General features: G+C 35.5%; 1 protein-coding gene across 2 annotated transcripts; it reads right to left on the reverse strand.

Annotated features, from left to right (window-relative positions):
• Positions 1-901: 901 nt before the first annotated feature.
• Guf1 (GTP binding elongation factor GUF1) lies at positions 902-22952 on the reverse strand. 2 transcript variants are annotated; one of them, XM_048363886.1, is made up of 17 exons: positions 22720-22952; positions 20673-20784; positions 20379-20527; positions 20031-20111; positions 18335-18412; positions 16530-16613; positions 15157-15221; positions 13939-14142; positions 12181-12320; positions 10740-10863; positions 10261-10393; positions 9348-9491; positions 8171-8304; positions 5747-5848; positions 4328-4447; positions 1638-1674; positions 902-1053 (listed from the first exon to the last, which is right to left on the reverse strand). In XM_048363886.1, exons 1-17 carry the CDS (start codon positions 22882-22884, stop codon positions 916-918), a joined length of 2010 nt encoding a protein of 669 aa, XP_048219843.1. In that variant the 5' UTR covers positions 22885-22952; the 3' UTR covers positions 902-915. The 2 variants fall into 2 exon arrangements, with proteins under 2 accessions (XP_048219843.1, XP_048219844.1); XM_048363887.1 differs by lacking the exon at positions 1638-1674 and having other exon boundaries at positions 1001-1053.
• Positions 22953-23401: the final 449 nt, after the last annotated feature.

Below are 23401 nucleotides of genomic sequence, written 5' to 3' on the forward strand. Positions count from 1 at the left end.
TACAAGGGAGTTTATGTAATAAGGATAAACTAAGCCTTCAAGTCTATTTGTAATTGTCTCAATGTAAGCACCTTACAGTAAAATGTAAATTCTCACTCAAGGTAGTAGACAACACAGTGATTAAAATATTTATTAGTCTGTATGCAAGCATTCATTGAATGTGAGAGCTAGCCAAGAGATTTGAATCAATATACCCACTTACTTGTGTGACATGGGGTCTGAAATATGGGTAATTAATAAAGTAATAATAGTTGCTGTTAGTACCAAACACTTGTACTTTGAATATCAAATAAGACCGTTCCTTCCCTTACCTATTGTGTACACTGTAATCCATCCAATTTCCAACAAACACGATAAAATATATTACCTGCAAAACCTAGAACCGATGTTTAGGCACTATGTTGGTTACTTATCTAATAAGTGAGTCGTAAATATGAGGTAAGTTGATCTAGATAGCAAATTAGACACTTGTGGACTTCAGAAACCCATTTACTGAAATTAGATGGAATCTCAATTATGAATGGCTCCTCTAAGTGGAAAAACTGCATGAAAAATAAAGGTTAAAATTCATTGTGTAGAATGCATTCTTTGGAATAATGTATTATATAATCACAACCTGGAAAGGTACTGTGAAGTATTAAAAACTCAAGTTTACTAATATGTAACAGATTAATTGTAGGTAATTTGACCATGATCACTACTAGTCAGTGATCAGAGTGAAATATGAGACAAGGCAATATAGCTTTAGAATCCTACGTCTTTACTTACCCACTATTTCCTTTCCAATAAAGTCTATTAGATTATTTAATTGGAAAACCCTTAAGGCAACATACATATTTCAAAGTTTTTCATTCTGTTCTCAACATATTATGAGTTACTAAAAACAGACCACTGAAACGTCTTTGGTCCCATGAATTATTTATTAGGTTGTGCTTTCAAAACTTTGATAAAGGCATCTTTTGGAACTTCAATGTTGCCAATTTTCCTTAGCTTCCTTTTACCTTCTGCTTGTCTCTTCAAAAGTTTCATTTTTCGGGAAATATCACCACCATACTGGAAATATTTTGAAAAAATTAGAAGTCCAACTCAACCCAAAGAAAAATAATCATATAATTACATAAGGCAAGAATACAAATAACCTTACTATTTATGAGGTAGACACCTGGAAAATTACTTCTTGAATTGCCTAGCTATCAGATCTTAGTTACACCACCTTCTCAAAATATAGGAAGGGCTTTATTTAGCTCTTCTACTAGGGCTTGAACTCAAGGGCACTGGGCTCCCTCTGATTGCTTGCTCATGGCTGATAATCACCTGAGACCTACATTGTTTACATGTACTGCCTAGCCTTTGCTAGTTAATTCGAGATGCAGTCTTAAGGACACGTCTCCCTAGACTGGCTTCAAATCAGATTTCTCTAGATCTTGTCCTCCTGTAACACTTGATTTATATTTTAGATAAATCCTATGGAAACTTAGTTATCAATCACATTATTGATTCTGGGCTTGAAGTCTGAATTATACAAATCTAGTCCTAACATAAAGACTATTAGACATAAATGTGCCAGGAACTCATATACCATTTAGACAAAAATCACAAAACAGACATGTAACAATGTAAAATAGCAATATACGTACACATTTTGCCAAAACATTTTTTCTATAGGCTTTCACACTGTAAAAGAGGAAATGTTTTAAGTACATCATTTCTTTCTAGTGATTAAAAATTCTTTCTCAAAACAATTTTTCCTTTACTAATATATTTTAATGATAGTATTATTACTAATGTAAAATTACAAATAATTATGTACTGCAAAATACCTTTTAACACAGTGGCAAATAAACTCAAATTATTATCAGCATTTATTTCATTAAGAATAAAAATGTTTTAAAATTTTTAAATAGTTGTACAAAAGGATATCACTTAAATATGTCAGTTATGTGAGCACCTTGATCAACATTACTATTCCATCTGTCCCCAATCAATCCTAGTCCCGCTTATCTCAAATTTCCTGGTTCCATTTTCATGTATGGACATTGAGTATTAAGATTGCATATGCCCGTCCTTCCCTTCTTCACCTGCTCTCCTCCCCTTAATCCCTAGCCTCCTCCAACAAGACATAGTTTGACTTTCTGGTATTCATTGTATTAAATTGTTAATTGTCCAAAGAAGTTACACCATGGAAATCCAACCTACATAAAAAGTACTTCAGTCAGTTTGATGGTGTATATATGCATTTGGCACTACATATACTCAAAAATGGTTATATTTTAGATATCTACAAATGAGATGTGCCAAACTCCACGCAACATCTAACACACACACACACACACACACACTTTCTTTTGTCAGTTGTATAGTGTCTGAACTGTTTCTATAATTTGACTATGATGAATAGTACAGCAATAAATATGAGTGTGTAGGTATTTTTATGGTACTGGATAGATGCCCAACGTTGGTATTGACAGATATAGGTTAGTCTGCTTTACGTTTTCTAAGGAAGCTCCACACTGCCTTCCATGTGGTTGCCCCAAGTTTACTTTCCTACCAACAGTGAAAATTGGGTCCCTGTCCATTCTTGTAGTTTGTATTCTTGATTGCCCTTCTAACTGTAATAAGATAGGATCTCAGTGTTTTTTTGTTTTGCATTTCCTTTAAAAATGTCATATTTTGTATCCGTCAGGCTTTATTAGATCAATCTTGAATATTATGACCATCATAAAACAATTTAACGGGTTGCTTCTATCTTAACCTAGAAATACTAGTAATTCTAAATCTTTATTTATTTATTTATTTATTTTTGCCAGTAGTGGGGCTTGAACTCAGGGCCTGCGCATTGTCCCTGGCTTCTTTTTGCTCTAGGCTAGCGCTCTACCTCTTGAGCCACAGCACCACTCCTGGCTTTTATATATATGTGGTGCTGAGGAGGAATCGAACCCAGGGCTTCATATATCCGAGGCAAGTACTCTACCACTAGACCATATTCCCAGCCCCCTAATTTATTTTTCTTTTTTCTTTTTGCTAGTCCTGGGCCTTGGACTCAGGGCCTGGACACTGTCCCTGGCTTCTTTTTGCTCAAGGCTAGCACTCTGCCACTTGAGCCACAGCGCCACTTCTGGCCATTTTCTATATATGTGGTGCTGGGGAATCGAACCCAGGCCTTCACTGTATATGAGGCAAGCACTCTTGCCACTAGGTCATATTCCCAGCCCTAAAAAATTTTAAATTGTTAATATCTTACTACTGTATATATTAGATTATAATATAATTTATACTGTATATTAGATTAGCTAGTAAAATAAAGAATATGTTACAAGATTTAGGCTTTTATAAAAACCTATTTCAAGACAAACTAGTTTAATACATCTATCAGCTATACTACTTTAATATTTATGAAAGATTTGTAGATCACATTTTTTAATGTATAAAATAATTTTTTTCCTCAAACATCTGCAATATAATTATGTTAAATAATTTGTTTCCTTAAATTTCCTTATGTTAGAATGTCAACTTGGCATCCTTGTTTTCACTTGCACTTTCTAGGATGTTCTTTATAACTCCATCTTGCCTCATCTGAGATGAACAAATGTTATAAAATCTATATAAAAATGACAAATTCCATAAGTTAAATTTGGCATAAGCTAGAATTTAGTAGCTATTTCTAACTTTTCATAACTGAGGAAATACTCCTGATTTCCAGAGCTCATAGGACTCATAGGCTAGGGAGAGGGAAGTGCTGCAAAAAACTTTCTGCACTCACTGTTTCAGGCAGAGCAGCCCTCAGTGACCTTGAGTATACATTATATTTCATGTAAATGACCAGTTTCCTACTGAAATTAACTTTGCTTTCCATGTCTACTATAAACTGGTATGAAATCCTTAATCTAGAATTTCAAAAAATGATACTCATATATTTCTTTGATTTATAACCTCTCTAATGAAATAATAGTAAATGCCTCAGTTTAAAAACTGATCTATAGGTTCAGTTTCAATACTAATAATTTATCTGAATAAGATTCTAAACTATGTAGATAAAAATCTTAAAAACCAACCAACAAACAAAAAAATCCTACTTATCCTGGAAACCAGATAGCCACTCTGGAAACGAATGGAAAAATGTTTAAGCCCATGTACATCACTTGCTGGTGTGTAGTCTATATAATTCAAAGTAATAGTCATCATTTAAATCAATAGAACTGAGAATCGGCACTATCTTACTGTTTACATAAACCTTAAGTCAATGAAGTTAAAATTTTCAATGTGTTTTATTTAGCTTTCTGGAAATACCATTTCTAAGTAAGACTGGGATAAATGAATTTCAACTCACGTTTCTCTTGCAATGATTTTACTTCCTATAGAAGCTTGAATTGCTATTTCAAACAGCTGCCTAGGAAGAGAATCCTTTAAGCGTTCACATATAGTTTTACCCACAGAGTATGCTTTATCTCTGAAACAAACAAAATGTATAATCAAAGTAAAGTCAATATTTTAAGGAGTTTACTTGAAACTTTCTTATCATAAACATATCAATTTCTAAGTCAAATTTTTCTGATTTTGAAAAATATATATTATCACACATTTTTATAAATACATTAGAGTCAAAAATTGACATTTTAATTATTTGAGTTGTAGAGCTCATTCCCAGGTCCTTTTCATGTGCAAGGCAAGGGGTCTACCCCTGCCTATATCACCAATCTAAGTAAATATTTCCCATGCCTTCCTCTCACAGAAAACCATTATTAGTATTTTCAAATTTTAAATGTATGTCCTTCTAGTCATTTCTGTAGGTACTTTTTGTGAGATAATGTATATATTCTACTTTATTAATTGATATTTTTGTCACAAAATATTTCACAATAACTTAAATGACAAAATATAGTAATTATGAGTGTATCAATTTATTGTAACCAATCCAGCAATTTGTGCATATGTATTTGACTTTTTAAATGTTTACTCAAATATTTATAATATGAAAAATAATTTTGTTCTAAATCCCCAAATCATCATTATCATGTTTAAAAACCATTTTCTTGTACTTTTACATGGTAAGAGAAACATTTCTTCTCTTAACACATTTTGTTGTTGTTGTTTGCCAGTCCTGGGGCTTGAATTCAGGGCCTGAGCACTGTCCCTGGCTTCATTTTGCTCAAGGCTAACACTCTACCACTTGAGCCACAGTGCTACTTCCTGCTTTTTCTGTTTATGTGGTGCTGAGGAAATTAACCCAGGGTTTCATGCTTGCAAGGCAAACACTCTACTGCTAAGCCATATTCCCAGCCCCCTCTTAACATATTTTTTAATTATTGTAATTATACTCTTTATATTTTCAGTAGTTGAAGAGTGAAAAATAACAGAAGGAAAACTGGTGGTGTGAAACCTATTTTAATTAATTTAGAGGTTTTCTTCTTTTTTTGTTACCATAAGTTAATTGCACAAAGCGGCTTCACGATATTTACACACATGCATATAAAATACTTTGATCAAATTCACTTCTTCTACATTAGCCTTTCTCAATACCCTTCTCTTCCTACTTTCAAAGGAGTTTTAGTGAGTTTCATTATGCTTTTTCATGTATAATGTATTTTTATATATAAGGCTCCTCTTCCACCTTCTACTTTCTCCTTCCCTCAGCTGTTAGCCCTGCCCTTTCAAAAGCAGTTTTGAAATAAAACAGAGAAACCAATAACTAAGAAAAACAATCACGTTCATGTTTGTCCATTTCATGGTTAATTTCTATTCAACTTACTTGTGTACAACAGTTGTTAGCTCCTCTATAATATTTCCATTTAATAGAATATCCATCTTTACAAGTTCTGCAGTCTGGTAGCCTGCATCTTCATAATCAAAACTAACAAGGAGGGAAAAATAATGACAGACATTATACTTCCCAGGAGATTACTCACCCTTTTTTTTTTTTTAAAGAAAATATACTTTTCCTACCATCTTGATTCCCCAGCCTCAAATATCTAAATACCAGGCAATATATCTAAATACCAACCAATATTGTATGTGAATGGATATAAATAGCCATAATAAGAGGCAAATTCCTCAACTTCTCTTTATGAAATAAGGGATGAAAACAGGAGAAAAGAAGGAAACATCTACAGAGAGTGGGGGAAAAGGTGGTTAAACCAGACTAGGAAAATGGATGGCTGAAGACAAATGAAATAAAGCCCTTCTTAACCCCAGCAGTAAGTGGGCTCTGGTCACTACTACATAGTAAGTCATACTCAAGATTCTTCCATTAGGTTTCTGTTTAGTGTTATATTATCAATGATAACCATAATTTTGATGTTTACAGCTTCAAATTTTGTATGTTCTGAGTTCCCCAATTTTATAACTTACATTTTCAAAGGAAACAACTATACAGTGTCTGTTCCAAGGCAAATAATAGCAACTTAACCTCTAATCAAAACAGGGTGTTCCATATTCTGGCTCAGCAGGTGGCTCATGCCTATAATTCCAAGTGTATAAAAGGCTTAGACCTAGAAGATCATAGTTTGAAGTTAGCCAAAAGAGACTTCAAGACACCTATTTACCATTAAGCAGCAAAAGGCTGGGCCAGAGGTGTATGTATCTCAGGTGATAGAATGCCAGCCATGAGCAAGCAAGCTGCATTCAAGATCTGCTAACGGGAAGACAAACCAATACAGGTATTGGTTTATTTAGAATGTGGCACATAGATTTAAGAATTCACAAGGATACTGAGTTTGGAGGTTAGGGACTAAAAGAAAATAGCTGTATCTGTATGGTTGGTATCACATCTGCATTCAATACAGTAGATTCTTGAAATTTAGCATAAAATAATTGTTCTGATCTCAACCTATGGTTGGTTATGTGGCCTAATCTACAAGGCCATACACCAAAACAAAGGATAGAATTACTTCATTGAAAAATATCCTTGTTTATAAGAATTACTGTAATTTGGTATGCAGGAATATTTTATTTCTCTATAGTTCAATATAAACTGTGTTCTTTCATTTAATTTCAAATGTACTTACTTCTTCAAGCCAAAAGATTTTCTTAACACAATTTATAAAAGCATGACCAGAGGGAAACTAGTGTCAAGATTTTGCTGATAGTGTGTATAAACAAAGCCTATTAATCACACATTTAACTCTTAGTTCAGACATGCCACTTCATTTCACTCTAAATTCTATTGCCAATTATTTGTTCAAAGTCTTCTCTGAAAAAAGGCACAGGAGAAAAAATACTGATCAAATAGGAAAAATAAGTTCTCAGTATAAACAAACATACAACCTTCTTATGTATGAAAAGATACTGTATATATGCAAGCTCTCCACCAAGAAGCTCATTTTATAAACTTAAAACTCCTAAATTGGATGGGAGAGAATTATATCCACATACTACTCTGATGAATAACTTCTCTGTACAACTACTTAATATTTTTTTTTTAGTTAAGGAAAACTCTTCCAAGTCACTGGAACACAGCTGCTAATATAAGATTTGGGGAATGCTTAAAATGGACATCTGGAGTTATTTGTCATAACAAAAAATCAACTGCCAAATGCTACAGACTGAGTTCCTCATGATTCAGTATTAACTCTCCATTTACTTTTTACCGGTTGTGTGCTCCATGTACTCCTCGTGGATACACAATGGATTCTTATGATATGGACCATTCTTTCAGGAAGATCAAGTTCATTAATATAGTGTTCAATAATGCAGGTGTAGTTTTGATAGACTTTTATGTGTATCTGTTGTTGTTTTTTTTCTTTTGGTGCAAGTCCTGGGGCTTGAACTCCAGAACTGTCACTGAGTTTTTTTTTTTGCTCAAGACTAGTGGTCTAACACTTGAGCCACAACTCCACTTCTAGCTTTTTGTTGGTTACTTGAAGGTAAGCATCTCATGGACAATGTCTTGCCCACGCTGGCTTCGAACAGCGAACCCTCCTGAGTAGCATGAACTATTAGCACCCAGATAGCTTTTTCATTTAAAAGAAATTGATAGTTTCCTGATTAACAAAGTCTTTCTTCTCCTATTTAGAAAGTTTCAGGTTATTCTGAACAACCTGTAACATAGTTCCCGTCTTTTTAACTGAATGGTACTCATATGCATAAGTTGATATTACTGAACAGGTAGAATATTAACATATTCTTATTAGTATTTAAAAAAAATTGTCCAGGATTTTAATAGCCTGCATTTTACCTAGCATAGCCAGAAGAAACAGTTTTCAATGAATCATAAAAGTCTACCACAATTTCATTCAAAGGGAAGAGATATTTAAGCATAACTCTATTTTGATCAATAAACGTCATATTTTTCTGAACTGCTCTTCGAGTCTAAAAAAGAAAGGAAAAATGTGATTAATTCAAATACTGCTTCACACTGGCACAATATCATCCACCAAGTTGCATATCACATCAATAAATGACAGAATGATGAACAAATGAAGGAACATTAAATGGTCTAGTGAAACATAATGAGCAGTGTGTTTAACACAGAAAGAACCATTTTGTGTTTCAATTATATTATGCTTCCAATTCTTGTCTTTATCTAATAGTTTTACCTCTAAAGTTATACAGTACATCATTGCAATAAATCAGATATAACTATAAAGTTCTAATTTCTTTTTTGAAAAATAAAGAAACTAGATCCAGAGAAATCAAGTGGCTAAACTTACAATCTAGTTTGGTAGCAAAACTAAACCTCAAGTCTTTCAGCTACTATTTGAGACACTAGAAAGAACTACAAAGCAAACAGACATACCTTCTATTTTAAGGTCTCTGATATTTTTGAATTATTTTTTAAATTGCATTCAATTTCAACTACTCAAAAAAAGTAAAAGAAATTATACTTTTACCCCTTTCAGAATAACTGTGAAATTTCTTCTGGCTATAGTATTTAGTAGTTTAATATGATTATTAAAAATATTGATTATATTTTTGTTAAAGTCAAAATCTACTACATAGGGGCTGGGAGTATGACCTAGTGGCAAGAGTGCTTGCCTCTTATACATGAAGCCCTGGGTTCGATTCCCCAGCACCACATATATAGAAAACGGCCAGAAGTAAGCTGTGGCTCAAGTGGCAGATTGCTAGCCTTGAGCAAAAGGAAGCCAAGGACAGTGCTCAGGCCCTGAGTCTAAGCCCCAGGACTGGCAAAAAAAAAGCACAAAAACCTACTACATATACATGTGTGGATACAGATCGAGCTACCTGCTTACGTATCTACCTATCTATGAATATAGACATATATGAAATCTCTTTTTGATTTATTAAATTTAATCTGCTCAGCAGAGGGACATCTTTCAAAACCTTAGCCTGGTACCATTGTTTTGGAAGACTTAAACACATTTTGTAGTAGGTTATTTCTACATTTCTACCTGGCAAAGGCCCATTATTTTTCCAGAGTATTCATCTGGTGTTATAATAGTGCCTAAAACAACTGGCTCCAAATATTCTGTTACTTTGGACTTGTCAGGGAACTGTGCAGGGTTGATGATTGTGATTTCTTTTTCTCTGTAATCCTAAGAATTAAAAAACATATTAAAAGGAATGTCAATAAAATAGTTGCTTTTAACTCATACTTTTTATACAATTTATTTTGTTACTGCTTTATCACACTTAATAAAAACACAATTTCCTAAAAGTCTTTAAAAAGAAAATTTTTTAAATCTTTCTTTTAAGAAAATGCTTTTAAAAGAAAATCTTCCAATGTTAAACAATCATATTACTGGTAATGGTCAAAAACAAATACTTTAGTTATTCACATTTAAATTATAAAATTTAGAAAATTATAACTATATTTTTAAAGACTACATTAAACATGACCTTTATAATGCATTTGAATTATAGTGCTAATGAATTAACTTTGTTTAAAATACGTATGCCAAAATTAATAGTTAATAAATTGCAATTCATATGGAATACAATATTGTCTCTCATTAACTGGAATAAATGCTTCACTTTTTATGCTACTTATGATGACAATTATAGCTTTCATGTTTGTGTTGGATTTTTGAATAATACTTTGATTACTAACTAAAAGAAATAGGCTAGTTTTTATAATGTGGAGATCAGTTTAAGAAAAATAATACAGTTTTAAGAAAGGTCCTTTATTACTAAAGAGAATTTAATCTTTATTACTAGTAAGCAATAATGTATTTGAATAGGTCATCAGCTATTAAACAAAAAGATAATAAAAATGTATCTTGTATTCTGCATATGTTCTACATTTATTTGTGAAATTTTCCCATTTATGCTCATACAAAGTAGTAGTATTAAATATTATACTACCTTTATCAACTTTGCTGATGAAAGAGCAGCTTTGTATGGAACAGTGGGGGTTGTCAAAATAACAGAAGCATTATATTCTTGTTCTAGTCGCTGATTGAAAACTTCCATGTGTAAAAGTCCAAGAAACCCCAACCTGAGGGAGAAAAAATGACTCCAAAGTATTTATGTCCTAGCCTACGCTGTTTTTCAAATGAATCTACTGATATGACATAGGAGAGTGGTATCAAAAGGGTTATCCATCCAAGCAATTCATCCCACAAATAAGTGCTTCTATAGTTTTATTAAATAAGATTCAAGTCTTCCATTGACAATCTATTTAAAATTAACTGTAAAACCTACAAAACATGAATCTATACTGTGAAATAAAAAAGTACAAGTTTTTGTTCATTTTCTCACACCAAGGGACCTTCGGAAATTTCAAACACTTAAAACTTTATTTTCCTATAAAAACATGACTCTACTATATGAATAAATCTCACCTCCAGCCAGCACCTAGGGCAAGGCTACTATCCCGGTGAACTGTCACACTGGAGTCATTTAAAGTCAGTTTTTCTATAGCACTCTTCAGGTTATTATATTCAGACTGATCTATAGGATACATTCCTGGGGACACAAAAATTATTATTACAACACAATTTACTGCCTCATAAACCAATCCTACTGTGTAGGGCTGCAAAGTGCAAAATCAGTATTACTTTTCTAGTTCTGACTCACCAAACATTATTAATACCAAGAAACTTGCTGAAAAGTACCTTGCACATTATTAGCTTTAATACAAGTAGGCTCATACTCCAAACTGTTTATGGTGTTGAAGAAATGTAGAGAGAAGAAAAACAGCAATGATGGGAAATTGAGAATTAGGTAATTGTGTTGATTTCCAGAAACAAGCATAAGTATTCCATAGCTAAAAATAAAATTATAAATAAGCTAAGAAATAGGAGCAAAATAAGAACTATACTGAATTCTTATTTTCTAGGGCAGATTTTTCTATTAAAACCAAACATAAATTTTGTTTTTAACAATTTAGTGCCAAAAAAAATCTTCTGGAGAAATAGACTTGTCAGATTCTCTTTCATCTCATACCTGCAAAGCTGACACCAAACAAGTGCTCTCAAATTCAAATGACTGGCTTTACTAAATATGGCACATATCCACAAGGATAGCAACTTCAGGGAGAAAACCTCGGTAGTACCCAATGTATAGAACAACCTGGTGACCTCCTGTCAGTTCTTCCTTTTTCCAAATGTCCCTAATAGCACATGTAGCAAAAGGTTCTCAAGTTACACATAGTTGAAGCCACACTATTCTTCCAATTGAACACTTGTACCATATGAAATTCAGAAAAGCATGGCTAAGAAGAAGGCAACAATGTCTACTGATATCTTTAATAAAAACACTGTTAACTAGAAAAAAAATCTTTCAAAAATAATAATGAACTAACTGCCTAGAGATATAAGAAGGAAATTCCTATATCCAAGCTCTTATATGCCTCAACTCACTTCTTATTTAAGGCATCCTAAATGATTTCTCACATAAAATCTCATCATATACATGCAATCAGACAAGCATATGTTTTGTGCATACATTTGCGCTATATATACTTTTACATATACTTTCATTTTTGAGACAGAGTCTTGCTATGTAGGCCTGGCTGGTTTCAAATTTACAATCATCTTGCTTCAGCCTCTCAAATATTGGGATTAGAGGTGTGCACCACTTCTGGATATAAATTGGATATAAACTGCTATATAGAAATAAACACAAACACACACATGCACACAAGGAAATGAGTATCCTACCATTAGCAATTACTTGAAATAACCAGAATGTATATCTTCTAGTAAGTTTACTTTCATTGTAGACATACTTTCAGCTTTAAAATATTTTAGCCCTCAAACTTGGACTTTGTGAGCTCCTCACCTGCAAATACCATTGGTTTCGCGGATTTAAACCCAGGCAAGGGCTCCACTGGATGCTTATGTAAATACAATGTATCTCCTATTTGTGCTTCAGTGACATCTTTCATCCCAGCAATCAGATAGCCCACCTGGCCTGCATATCTAAATAAAATTATTATAGGCAAATATTTACTGCTTTCATGTTTCAGTGCATACTCACAATCACTACTGTTGTCCCTGGAAACTATAACATACTTTCCAAGCAAAATCTGATCAAACTACAAGTACTACATATCAATCCCCTGGGCTGGGGATATGGCTTAGTGGCAAGAGTGCTTGCCTTGTACATATCAATCCCTAAAGGCCCTTCAACAAAACGAAAATCTTTATATCCTGTTCATTATCTACAATCTCTGCTCAAGCTTCCAAAGCCTTCAGGATCTTACCACCCTTTTGCAATTCAAAAGGCACAGCTTATGACCTATGATGTCTCTTAAATAGCTACAGATGATCTTTAACAAAAATGCATTTTTACCCAAACAGATACAAATCCAATATTTACTTTAATATTCATAGAAAAAAATCAAATTCCACAATTTCAAAATGTAGACAATTTTTTTTAAATTTTTTATTGTTTTTGCCAGTCCTGGGGCTTAAACTCAAGGCCTGGGCACTATCCCTGAACTTCTTTTGCTTAAGGCTAGCACTCTACAATTTGAGCCACAGAATCACTTCCAGCTTTATCTGAGTAGTTATTGGAGATAAGAGTCCGACATAATTTCCTGCTCAGGCTGGCTTTGAACTGTAATCCTCAGATCTCAGCCTCCTGAGTAGTTGGGATTACAGGTTTGAGCCAGCATCACTCGGGTAAAAAATATTTTAATCACCCAAAATAGAGGATTTCTTTGTATTGTATTTGAATTGTGATGTGTTTAACTGTCACACACATTAATATGGGACCTAGTCAACACTAGATCATTAATTTAGCTTAAAAAGTCTTACATAATATAACAAAGTGATTTGTATGTACGAAGAGGTACAAGAACCTTAAATAAATATAATGCTTAATACATATGGCAGAATGTAAGCAGATTGAAGTAATATTTCAATAAACTTCAGACTAAAAAATTGAGTAACATACTGCTTTTTTAGACATATAACATTAAACCCTCAAATGTGATCTGAAAAGCCATTTGGTTTAATACTTTAACTTTTATAGATGAGCAAACAGGACCTTTGCAGCTTCATATAATTTGTCCAAGGTATGTCCCATCAGTATCTAACATGGAATAGGGTTTAATGAGTGTTGTAGAAGCAAATTCAGATCTGTTTTTGTCTAGTGCACATGTCTTGTTAGTCCTATGAATTAGTCAACCAAAGTTCTACCATGAATTTCACACTACACAAAAAAAGAATTGTCAACTTTTTTGTATATTACTTTCATTTTTGAAAATTGTAATGAAATATCAAAATAAACCCTTAAAATACCGCACATGGATACGAATATAGGAGATTAACTCATACTCTCGTCAAATACTTCAATATGGGCCCCATTCAACCCTGATCATTAAGTTACAGCTAGTCATGAAGAACAGAAATTTTTCCATTTATATTTCTCATTTCCCTTCATACGTGAGATCGTTTTTGACAGAATATTTGCTGTATAGCTACATTGATCAGGTTTTATTTTTTTTTGTTACCAAATTGGGATTCTTCTTAGAGAAAGCAGGAAAAATAGATATTCATATGGACATATTTTAACTACTGACAGATTACTTACAATTTATGAGTTGGCTGCTCATTAGGAACCAAAATTCCTACTTCATTAACATCATATGTCTTTAGCGTATGGGCAGATACAATTTTGTCTCCTTTGGAAACCATGCCATCAAATAAGGCTACATTGGCTATCACACCTCTATACTGGTCAAAGGTCGAATCAAATACCAAAGCTTTCAGTGGATTGTTGCGGTGCACATTAGGCCTGTTAGAGACAAGTTTAAAGGAAAAACATATACACATACTGAAATTACAATCTTCATCTATAAAATTTCTGTTTTCAGTTATTTTTCATTTAAAAATTATTCATCATTATTATGTAAACCCAAACAAAAACCTACTATGATACATTTACTCTAACCTCCACTTTTAAGTAAATGACTGTTTTATTTTCAGTACTGAGGTTTGAAGAAGTTTAAACTCAGTGCCTCTTGCATGTTAGGAATCAAGCTACTATGCTACTTGAACCACACGCCCACCCCTTTTAGCTTTAGATTTTTCAGATCAATTCTCACAATTCTCATACTGCCACTGGACCACAAGCATCAATTATGCCTGAATTGTAGCTGAGATTACAAGTGTGCATCACAATGGCACAGCTTGCGTTTGAGATAAGGTCTCACTAACTCATGAACTACATTCAAACCATTATCCCAGTACTTCTGCCTCCCAAGTAGCTGTGATTACAGGTATAGGCTATGGTGGTTAACCTTATGTTTTAGTTACAGTTACATATGTGGGTGTGTATGTGTATATATACTTATAAAATTATACTTCAATATAAGGCAAAGAACTACCAATGTATTTAAGTCTCTTTATGATTGAGAGGTGATTCCTATCCTTGCCTTCTTAATTTTATTATATTTGCCTCATGCATGTTGTTAAAAGCAAAAATTTATTCTCATTCACTGCAAAAGTATGTAGCATACACATTAAATTACAATGAGAGGTTAAATTGATGATCTTGAACTAAATGTAAATTAATAGTATAAAGATAATAAAATGCAGGCTGAAAACACGATTGAGTTATACAGTGCTTGCCTTGCATGCATGAAGCCCTGGATTCAATTCCTCAGCACCATATAAACAGAAAAAGCCAGAAGTGATATTGTGGCTCAAGTGGCAGAGTGCTAGTCTTGAGCAAAAAGAAACCAGAAACAGTGCTTAGGCTCTGAGTCCAAGGCCCAGGACAAGCACAAAAAAAAGAAAAAATGCTTACGGAGGTATCCTTTCAATAACTGCCTGAAGAACACTTTCAACATTAGTCCCAAGTTTAGCAGAAATCTGAAAATACACATATAAAAAGTACAAGAATTTAAGTAAACTCAAGAATACAATGATCAGAAGTTAGAAATCTGACAGTGACCCATTTGCTTGAATGCAGCTAACACATAAACAACAATACAAGAATACACAGACAAATATCCCTCTGCATTCTAGTTAAGTGAATCTACATCTGAATTACAAGAACATTTTTACTATGGAATGAATAGAGAAACTTATAAAGAGTTCAATGAATCTGAGGAACTATCAGTGCTACAGACTTGGAGAATAGATATCACTGACCAATAGTTAATTTTCTTGAGCTTTACTTTGCTCATGTGATAAATGATATTTCACAAAAACCTCAAAAATGTAAAGATTATGTCATGCCTTTCAACACCCATACTGTCCATCTTGACAAGTTCACTCTCAGGTGATGACTTTGCTACTTTCTTAAGATTGTATGTAATAATTTATTGTGTTTAGGATAAAAACAATTTGCCACCTGAAACTTGCTTTTAAAAACCAAGTAAAGCTGAAAGGGAAAAAAATGACACATTGCTGAAATGAAACAATACACTACCGAGCAGCACAATAGTCTGTGGCTGTTAATAAGCAAACCATCATGTGACACTTAAATAAAAAAACTCACATTTAAAAGTGCATCGATTTTTTTTTTTTGGCCAATCCTGGGCTTGGACTCAGGGCCTAAGCACTGTCCCTGGCTTCTTTTTGCTCAAGGCTAGCACTCTGCCACTTGAGCCACAGCGACACTTCTGGCCATTTTCTATATATGTGGTGCTGGGGAATTGAACCCAGGGCCTCATGTATAGGAGGCAAGCACTCTTGCCACTAGGCCATATCCCCAGCCCCTAAGTGTATCGATTTTTAATGGGTTGTTTCCTATAATTATTATAGCTAGCTTTTATAACTAGCTCTTTTTAGTTTTAAGAAAAATACACAAATGTTTTAAAATTAGTTTGGACCTGCTTTACAAAGATAGTATTTCCATATGAGGAAAATGCCACAGAAGAAGTAATGTTGCAATGAGTTCTAAAAGACATTAAACATTAGTGTGGGCACGCTGGCTAAGCATGAGATCTTGGGAGAATAATAAAATCTGTGAGCCTTAATTCCTTCAGTGTAACACAACAATAATTTTGCATGTCTTAATAAAAGAAAATGGGTTTCTGGTAAGAATCAAGTAAAATAATAATAATTTTTAAAAAGCACTGTACCACTATACAAACATATCCTATGAAACTTCACTTAGGCCAAGTACCTAAGACATTTCAAAGTATAATCAGTGTCTTCCAAAAAAGGATTTACCTTAATACATTCCTCAGATGGAATATCAAACACTTTTTCAATCTGCTTTTCAACCCTTTCAGGGTCAGCATTCTTCAGATCTATCTTTAAAAAAAAGTTTGTGTTAGTATAATAAAAATAAAATTCATTTCATACTAGCAATATTTGGTGATCGTTACAAGCTTCTCTGACTAAACCTTCCTAGCCCCTATGACGTTTTACATATGATAAAAACAGTTTTAAAGAGTATTGAAAACTACAAGTCAAGAAGCATATAAGCTGGGCCAAGATTATAACAACAACATAATCAGTACTTTGTGAATTGATTTTAAAAGTTAAGCAGAAGCCCCACAACCGACAAAAAAAAAAGTTGAAAATAATTTCCATTTTAAAAATTAAGCTTTCCATGGCCTACATTATCAAATGAGCAATAAATTTTTTAAAAAGTTAAGCAGAGCTTGGCACTAGTGGCTCATTCCTGTAATCCCAGCTACTCAGGAGGCTGAGATTTCAGGATTGTGGTTTGAAACCAGCCTAGGCAGGAAAAGTCTGTGAGACTCAATCTCCAAATAACTACAGAATAAGTTCACAGAGAGCTATGGCTAAAGTGGTAGAGCACTATCCCTGAGCAAAACTGCTCAGGGACAGTAGCCCACACCCTGAGTTTAAGCCACAGGACTGGCAAACACACAAAAAAATGTTAAGCAGAATGTAGTAGCTCACACCTATAATCCCAGTACTCAGGAGGCAGAGATCAAGAAAATCATAAATCCAGGCCAGGCAGGGCAAAAGGATTCAAGACCCCATCTGAACAAAAGCTGGGCATGATGGGGCTCAAATACCTGTCATTCTAGTCACAGCATTAGTATAAATAGGAGGATCACAGTATATGTACTAAGAAAAGTGAGACTTCATCTCAATTAGGGCACAAAGGGCCTGAGGTTGGCTCAAACAATATACCACATGGCTAGCAAACACAAAAACTTGAACTTAATCTTTGCTTCAGAGCAATTATCTTTCCAACCATGTGTCAGAGTGTGCCACAAGCCAGCCGCAGCACGAGCAGGGGTTCCAAGGGGCTAGGGGGTGATGATGAAAGAGACAGAGGCTGATGGCACAACTCTGTTTATTCCAGAAAAAGCCTTAACTATATATACTTTCTATATTTGTCACATGCTTGCATAATGTTGTCCTAGGACCCACTGCTCAGAAAAGTACAGACAGCAAGCTGGGGATATGGCCTAGTGGGCAAGAGTGCTTGCCTATGTATACATGAAGCCCTGGGTTCAATTCCCCAGCACCCACATATACAGAAAATGGCCAGATGTGGCACTGTGGCTCAAGTGGCAGAGTACTAGCCTTGAGCAAAAAGAAGCCAGGGACAGTGCTCAGGCCCTGAGTCCAAGGCCAGGACTGGCAAAAAAAAAAAAAGAAAGAAAGTACAGACAGCACACATCCTTTCTCATTCTATTTCAATCAATCTTTGTCCACCATGCTCCCTCAGATATGCTCCTGGGTCCAGAAGCTGAAAGAAATACTTCCCCAAACAAAAGGACAAGTATTTGCAGCCCTGAGTGTTGGAGTCAATGGTGGTGGAGCCTTTGCTCACACCCTGCCAGCTCCTGGCACCTCAGGGTCTGTAACAAGAGTATAGGAGTTTGACTTGCAATTCTGTCACATGAAACTCAAGGAGATAAATCTTGCCAACATAATGAATAAATATCCTGAGATCCCTCATAGAAGAAACAGTATATCTCAAATTTAAACGCTAAATACAGTTTTATAAAGTGAAATAATAAGTAGAACTATTATCTTGGTGCAATTACCTTGTTTATAATTGGGATTACTGACAGCTGTGCTTCAAAGGCAAGAAAGAAGTTTGCTACTGTTTGGGCTTGGATACCCTGGAAAGATCAAAACATGACACAGAGATGACACTTGCTTTCTATTGCAAAATTTATCATTCAAAACAATTCTATATATCTTCATCAAAATAAGCTTTTTGGCCATTGTCAACCTAGAAATAATCCACTTTGAGTCTATTAAAAGTATATTCCTTTTCTAGTAAGCTTCCTAATTGCTTTCACTACATGAATAAAAAAAATGAGTAAGAACCTCCGGTTTTATATCACTCAAAACAAAGAGCAAAATGCCATATATTTGTATGTCTCCCTGTCCAAAGTTCAAGTGTTGAATGTCCTTTTTGTCCTGATGGTTAGTAGACAGGACCTAGGGGGAGGTCCCTAGATCACTGGAAGCGTGCCCTTGAAGGGGCCGTAGGATCTTGGCCCTTGCCCTTCCTCTCTTGGATTTCACCAAGTATTCTCACTATGATAGGCTGTTTTGCCACAGCCCCAGAAAATGACTGGAACTTCTAAAACTGAGCACAAATAAATCATTGGTTTGTGTAGGTATCTCAGTAGCTTATTTCAGCATCAGAAAGCTGAACACTAAAGTTCTTTCTATATTTTTCTCCAGCCTATGCCTTTGGGTTTAAAATACAGATTGTTATGGTAATGCAATCATCAGGTAAAGCAGAAGAAACAACTGTCTACCAAGTTTAATGTAGACTCTCGCTAAGCAGCGGTATAAAGCAAACTATGGTACCTGTACTTCCATGAATCCGAATCACTCACTGTGATAACTCCTGTTAGTTCAGAAGGAATTTACTGAAGGTCCTTCTCTGTGTCAAGCACTATGTTTGGCACTCTAGACATAAAGATGACACTACGACCTTCAAGGACCTACTATAGAATAGTCATATGATACTGTTTATAAAGCCTCCTTCAAGTACGTAAGGCAGAGAATGACCTTCCTCAAGAGGATCAAAAACTTCTTCACACAATAATCAGAACACCTCTTTGAGTTTTAAATGAAGACTGCAAAAAACAGATATACCAAAATCTTTAGTGTATCATAATTCTTATAACAATTATATGTAATATATATACATATGCCTAATATAGGTGGGGATTTTTTGTTTTTATGAGCTTATATTACACAGGACAGGAGTTCACTGTTGTTTCCACACATGTTTACAAAATATTCAAATCTGTTTTAGACCTTTTATCATCCTAATGTGTTTTGATAAGACTACTTTACACCATAAAGGATTTGGTAATGCTACCAATATCGCTGAAACCTAACATTTATACATTATTGACTTAAAATCACCTAACATGACTTGTAAACTAAATACTTTCAAGCTTTGCTAAAAACTGCTATAGGAACTTCAGTTAGGAGGTTTTGATACAGTGCACTTATAATACAACATACTTTAACAAAAACTAAAGCCATCTTTTGAACAATTCCTCAAAAGTTTAAATACAAGACAACCCCATGGAATGCTTTAGTGCAACACATTTTCAATTCATCAGTATCAAAGCTTATGATTTTGAGTAAGTAATACAATATAGGTTTTATTCAAATACAAGGACTTTATTCCTAAAACATGTTTTAAGGAAAACCTCCCAAAACTAACCAAATAGTCATGTCACGTCGACTAAAATGAAAAAGTCTTACCTCATTTGCATCGACCACCAGTAAAACCCCTTGGCAAGCAGAAAGTGACCTGGACACCTCATAACTAAAATCAACATGTCCCTAGGGAACAGAAAGATTGGTACTTTTTAACATTCACTGTAAGTTTTGAATTTTTTTAATGGAGGGATGTTAGAACAAATCTACTGACTCTACTTGAAATGAAGTTGTTATACATATATTTCATCTTTGGATAACTTTTTAAACAGATTTCTATTACCACAAGAATAAGAAAACAAAAAGATAGATGTTTAAAAATAGCTCAAAAATCAATTGAGAACTCATGTTATTAATACAAGGCTAACTTTAACAGTTCATGAATGAACTTACTGGCGTATCAATGAGATTTAAAAGATACTGCTTTCCTCCAAAACTATAAAACAGAGATGCGGTCTGTGCCTTAACAGTGATTCCTCTTTCTCGTTCCACTTGTAATTTATCAAGTACTTGCTTGTTATTCTTGGTCTTATCAATTGTTCCTAGAAACAGAAACCCTCAATGATATTTCCAAAGATTTGCAAAACACCACATATGAAAGTATAACCAAATATTAAAAGTGTCTGGCAAAAGTAAACCCCCAATTATACAAAGTCCATTAAGCCTATGGTATAAAATTGTCAATACCTGTCAGTTCCAGGAGTCTGTCAGCTAAAGTACTTTTACCATGGTCCACGTGTGCAATAATACTGAAATTTCTGATATCTTCAACAGGAAATCTAGACATGTCAGGTTTTTCCTAGAAAGGGAAGAACACCAAAATAAGATAAATGTTGCATAATATAAAACAAGTATATTACTCAAGATACTTTTAATACTCAACTTCATTTACTATAACATGAATAGTGTTTACATTTAATTTTTCAAAAAATAAAGATATATGACTAAGCTCATATAACAAAGATAAATTACAAAAGAAACATGGAAGATAATCAAGACCTGAATTTATCTTCATGGATGGAGAATTCCTAGAACTCCTAGATGGTACCTAGAAGTCCTCATTTTCTGAAAACTCTCCAGAAAAAATTCTTAAGGTTAACAAGCTACAGAAAAAAAAAAATTGCAGGAAGTGATCTGCTCCTATCACAACAGGACTCCACAAGTCAGGCCCACTTAACAATCTGTGCTTTTAAGAGTAGAGCCTTCAAATAGTTAATTTAGGTACAATTTTCATTACTTTGTAACTTCTCTTGAGAAAAATTTCATAAACCACAACAGAAAGCTTTTTAGCACTTAAAAGTTAAATATTTAAATATTAAAGTAATACTTAAATATTAAATCAAACTCCTGGCTTTTTCTCCACATATCTTTAATGTTTTACTGAGCCACAACACCAACTGCTGAAAAGAGGTATTCAGACTAGAGGTCTATATCCAAGAACTCTGGAGACTGAGAAAGAGAGACTACCAGAAATTCCAGGATAGCCTGTGCTACACAAGAAAACTCTGATTCAAACACCGAAACAAAGAAAGTTCATTCAAGTAAAATGTCCTCCTTTCCCTTCTTTTTTTGCCAGTCCTGGGGCTTGAACTCAAGGCCTTGGCAGTGTCCCTGGTTTCTTTTTGCTCAAGGCTAGCATTCCACTCTTGAGCCACAGGGCCACTTCCGGCTTTTTCTGTTTATGTGGTGTTGAGGAATCAAACCCCAGTGCTTCATATTTGCTAGGCAAGCACTCTTCCAAGCCACATTCCCAGCCCCAAATGCCCACATTTTTTATATTATAAACATTTCATTCTTCCAATATAATCCGTATTACATAATCAGCAAACACTGTGAAATTATAAAATTCACCTCAGCTCTGTAATTCTTTCAACATGGGGTAAAGCTAGGATTGTACCTTCACACACGCGCGTGCACACACGAACATGTGACATTTTGTACGTTCTTCCCCTCCAAGTCAACGATATACAGAATGGTATCATTTTAAGTACTTTTTGAGTTGATGTATATACAAATCTACTTTTAGAAACAGGAGTTTCTGAAAGTTAAAGTGGGTGAGTTTATATTATTTTTTCCCCACTTATTTAGAAGTTGCATCCAATCACCTTCCTGCCTCAACTTTTACCACTTCAGTTATCTCTAGTGGGATCTAGAGCTGTTGAAATCCCACTTTCTCCAATCCGGAAATGGGAGTCAAGACTTTACAGGTCTGTCCTTCGTGGAGGGATGGGGGTTTGGTGGGGAAGAGTAATAATAAAAACAAACGGAAGTAACCAACGCTTCTTAAAATATAGGTGAGGGACCTCCAAGTTGTACGTCTTGGATCAGGCAAAGATCTCCTGGCTGTTTAATTGGCCTGCCATTGTACAAATGAAGTCGAGTCGGAGAAAGGTCAAGTCAGATCCTATAGCTAATGAGCTGCACGAAAGCAGCTTCTCAAGAGGATTTTCGGGGAGGAGGGGAACTCCACAAAACTAAGTGTATTTAATATGCAAAGCGCCTGTACCAGTACCTCCCAAGAACAAATCCTGGGGAGTCGTTTGGGCCACCCCGGGAACCCTGGCCAGTCCAGGTTCCCGCGTGCAGCCCACTCGCCGCAGTTTGTGGCGGAAGCCAGGCTTGCAGCCAGGGCCTGGAGGGCCTGCAACCTGCTCCGGGCCTTGGGACCACCCCCAGAGACCAACCCCTGCGGAGACAACCCGAATTTAACCCCCGGGCTGGTCGTGGCGGTCACCTTGAGCTCGGCAGAGCCGTAGGGCCTGTGGGGCGCCCGGGACTCCGCGGCGGCCGCGGCGGTCGGCGCCGGCCGGGACCGGGGTAGCCCTGTTCGGACGGACCCCGAAGCCCAGGGCGCGAGCCCCCGACCGCGCCACCAGCTCCGACCCGCCGGGATCCACATGCCCTGGGCGGAGGAGGCGTCAAGAGAGAATCCTGAGAAGGGACAGCGCAAGGGTAGGAAGGTCCGTTTCCGACTTGGCAGCCAGGACCAGAGAACCGCGCTAGCCAATCAGCTCGTCCACGCTCGTCACGCATGGCGTCATGACGTCAGACGCGATGAGATCACGTGGGAGGAGGTGTGGCTGCGGCTACAGGCCCTTTGCCGGGTTTCCCTCTAATCAGTCGGGTAAGGGACCCAGACCTGGAGACCGCGTACCTGGGCGTCTCGCCAGCCTGCCGCCCACACCGACGAAGACAGGGCTGGGTCCCGGGACGCTCAGATGGTGTCCTTAGCACACGAGGCCACTTAAGAGATAGCAGTGCATTGATGGGGCCTCAAAGTGTGGACACCAAACTCAATCCTGTGTGATCAGTGACAGCAGAGACTAAACCGCACCGCACCTGAAAGGAACGACTCTAGTGTCATGGTGAATCCTGGAAAGTCTTGTGAAGGAGAGAGTTGTAGGAGAATTCTGAAG

Source organism: Perognathus longimembris, chromosome 16 (genome assembly GCF_023159225.1).
Source record: "Perognathus longimembris pacificus isolate PPM17 chromosome 16, ASM2315922v1, whole genome shotgun sequence".
NCBI classification, from domain to species: domain Eukaryota; kingdom Metazoa; phylum Chordata; class Mammalia; order Rodentia; family Heteromyidae; genus Perognathus; species Perognathus longimembris.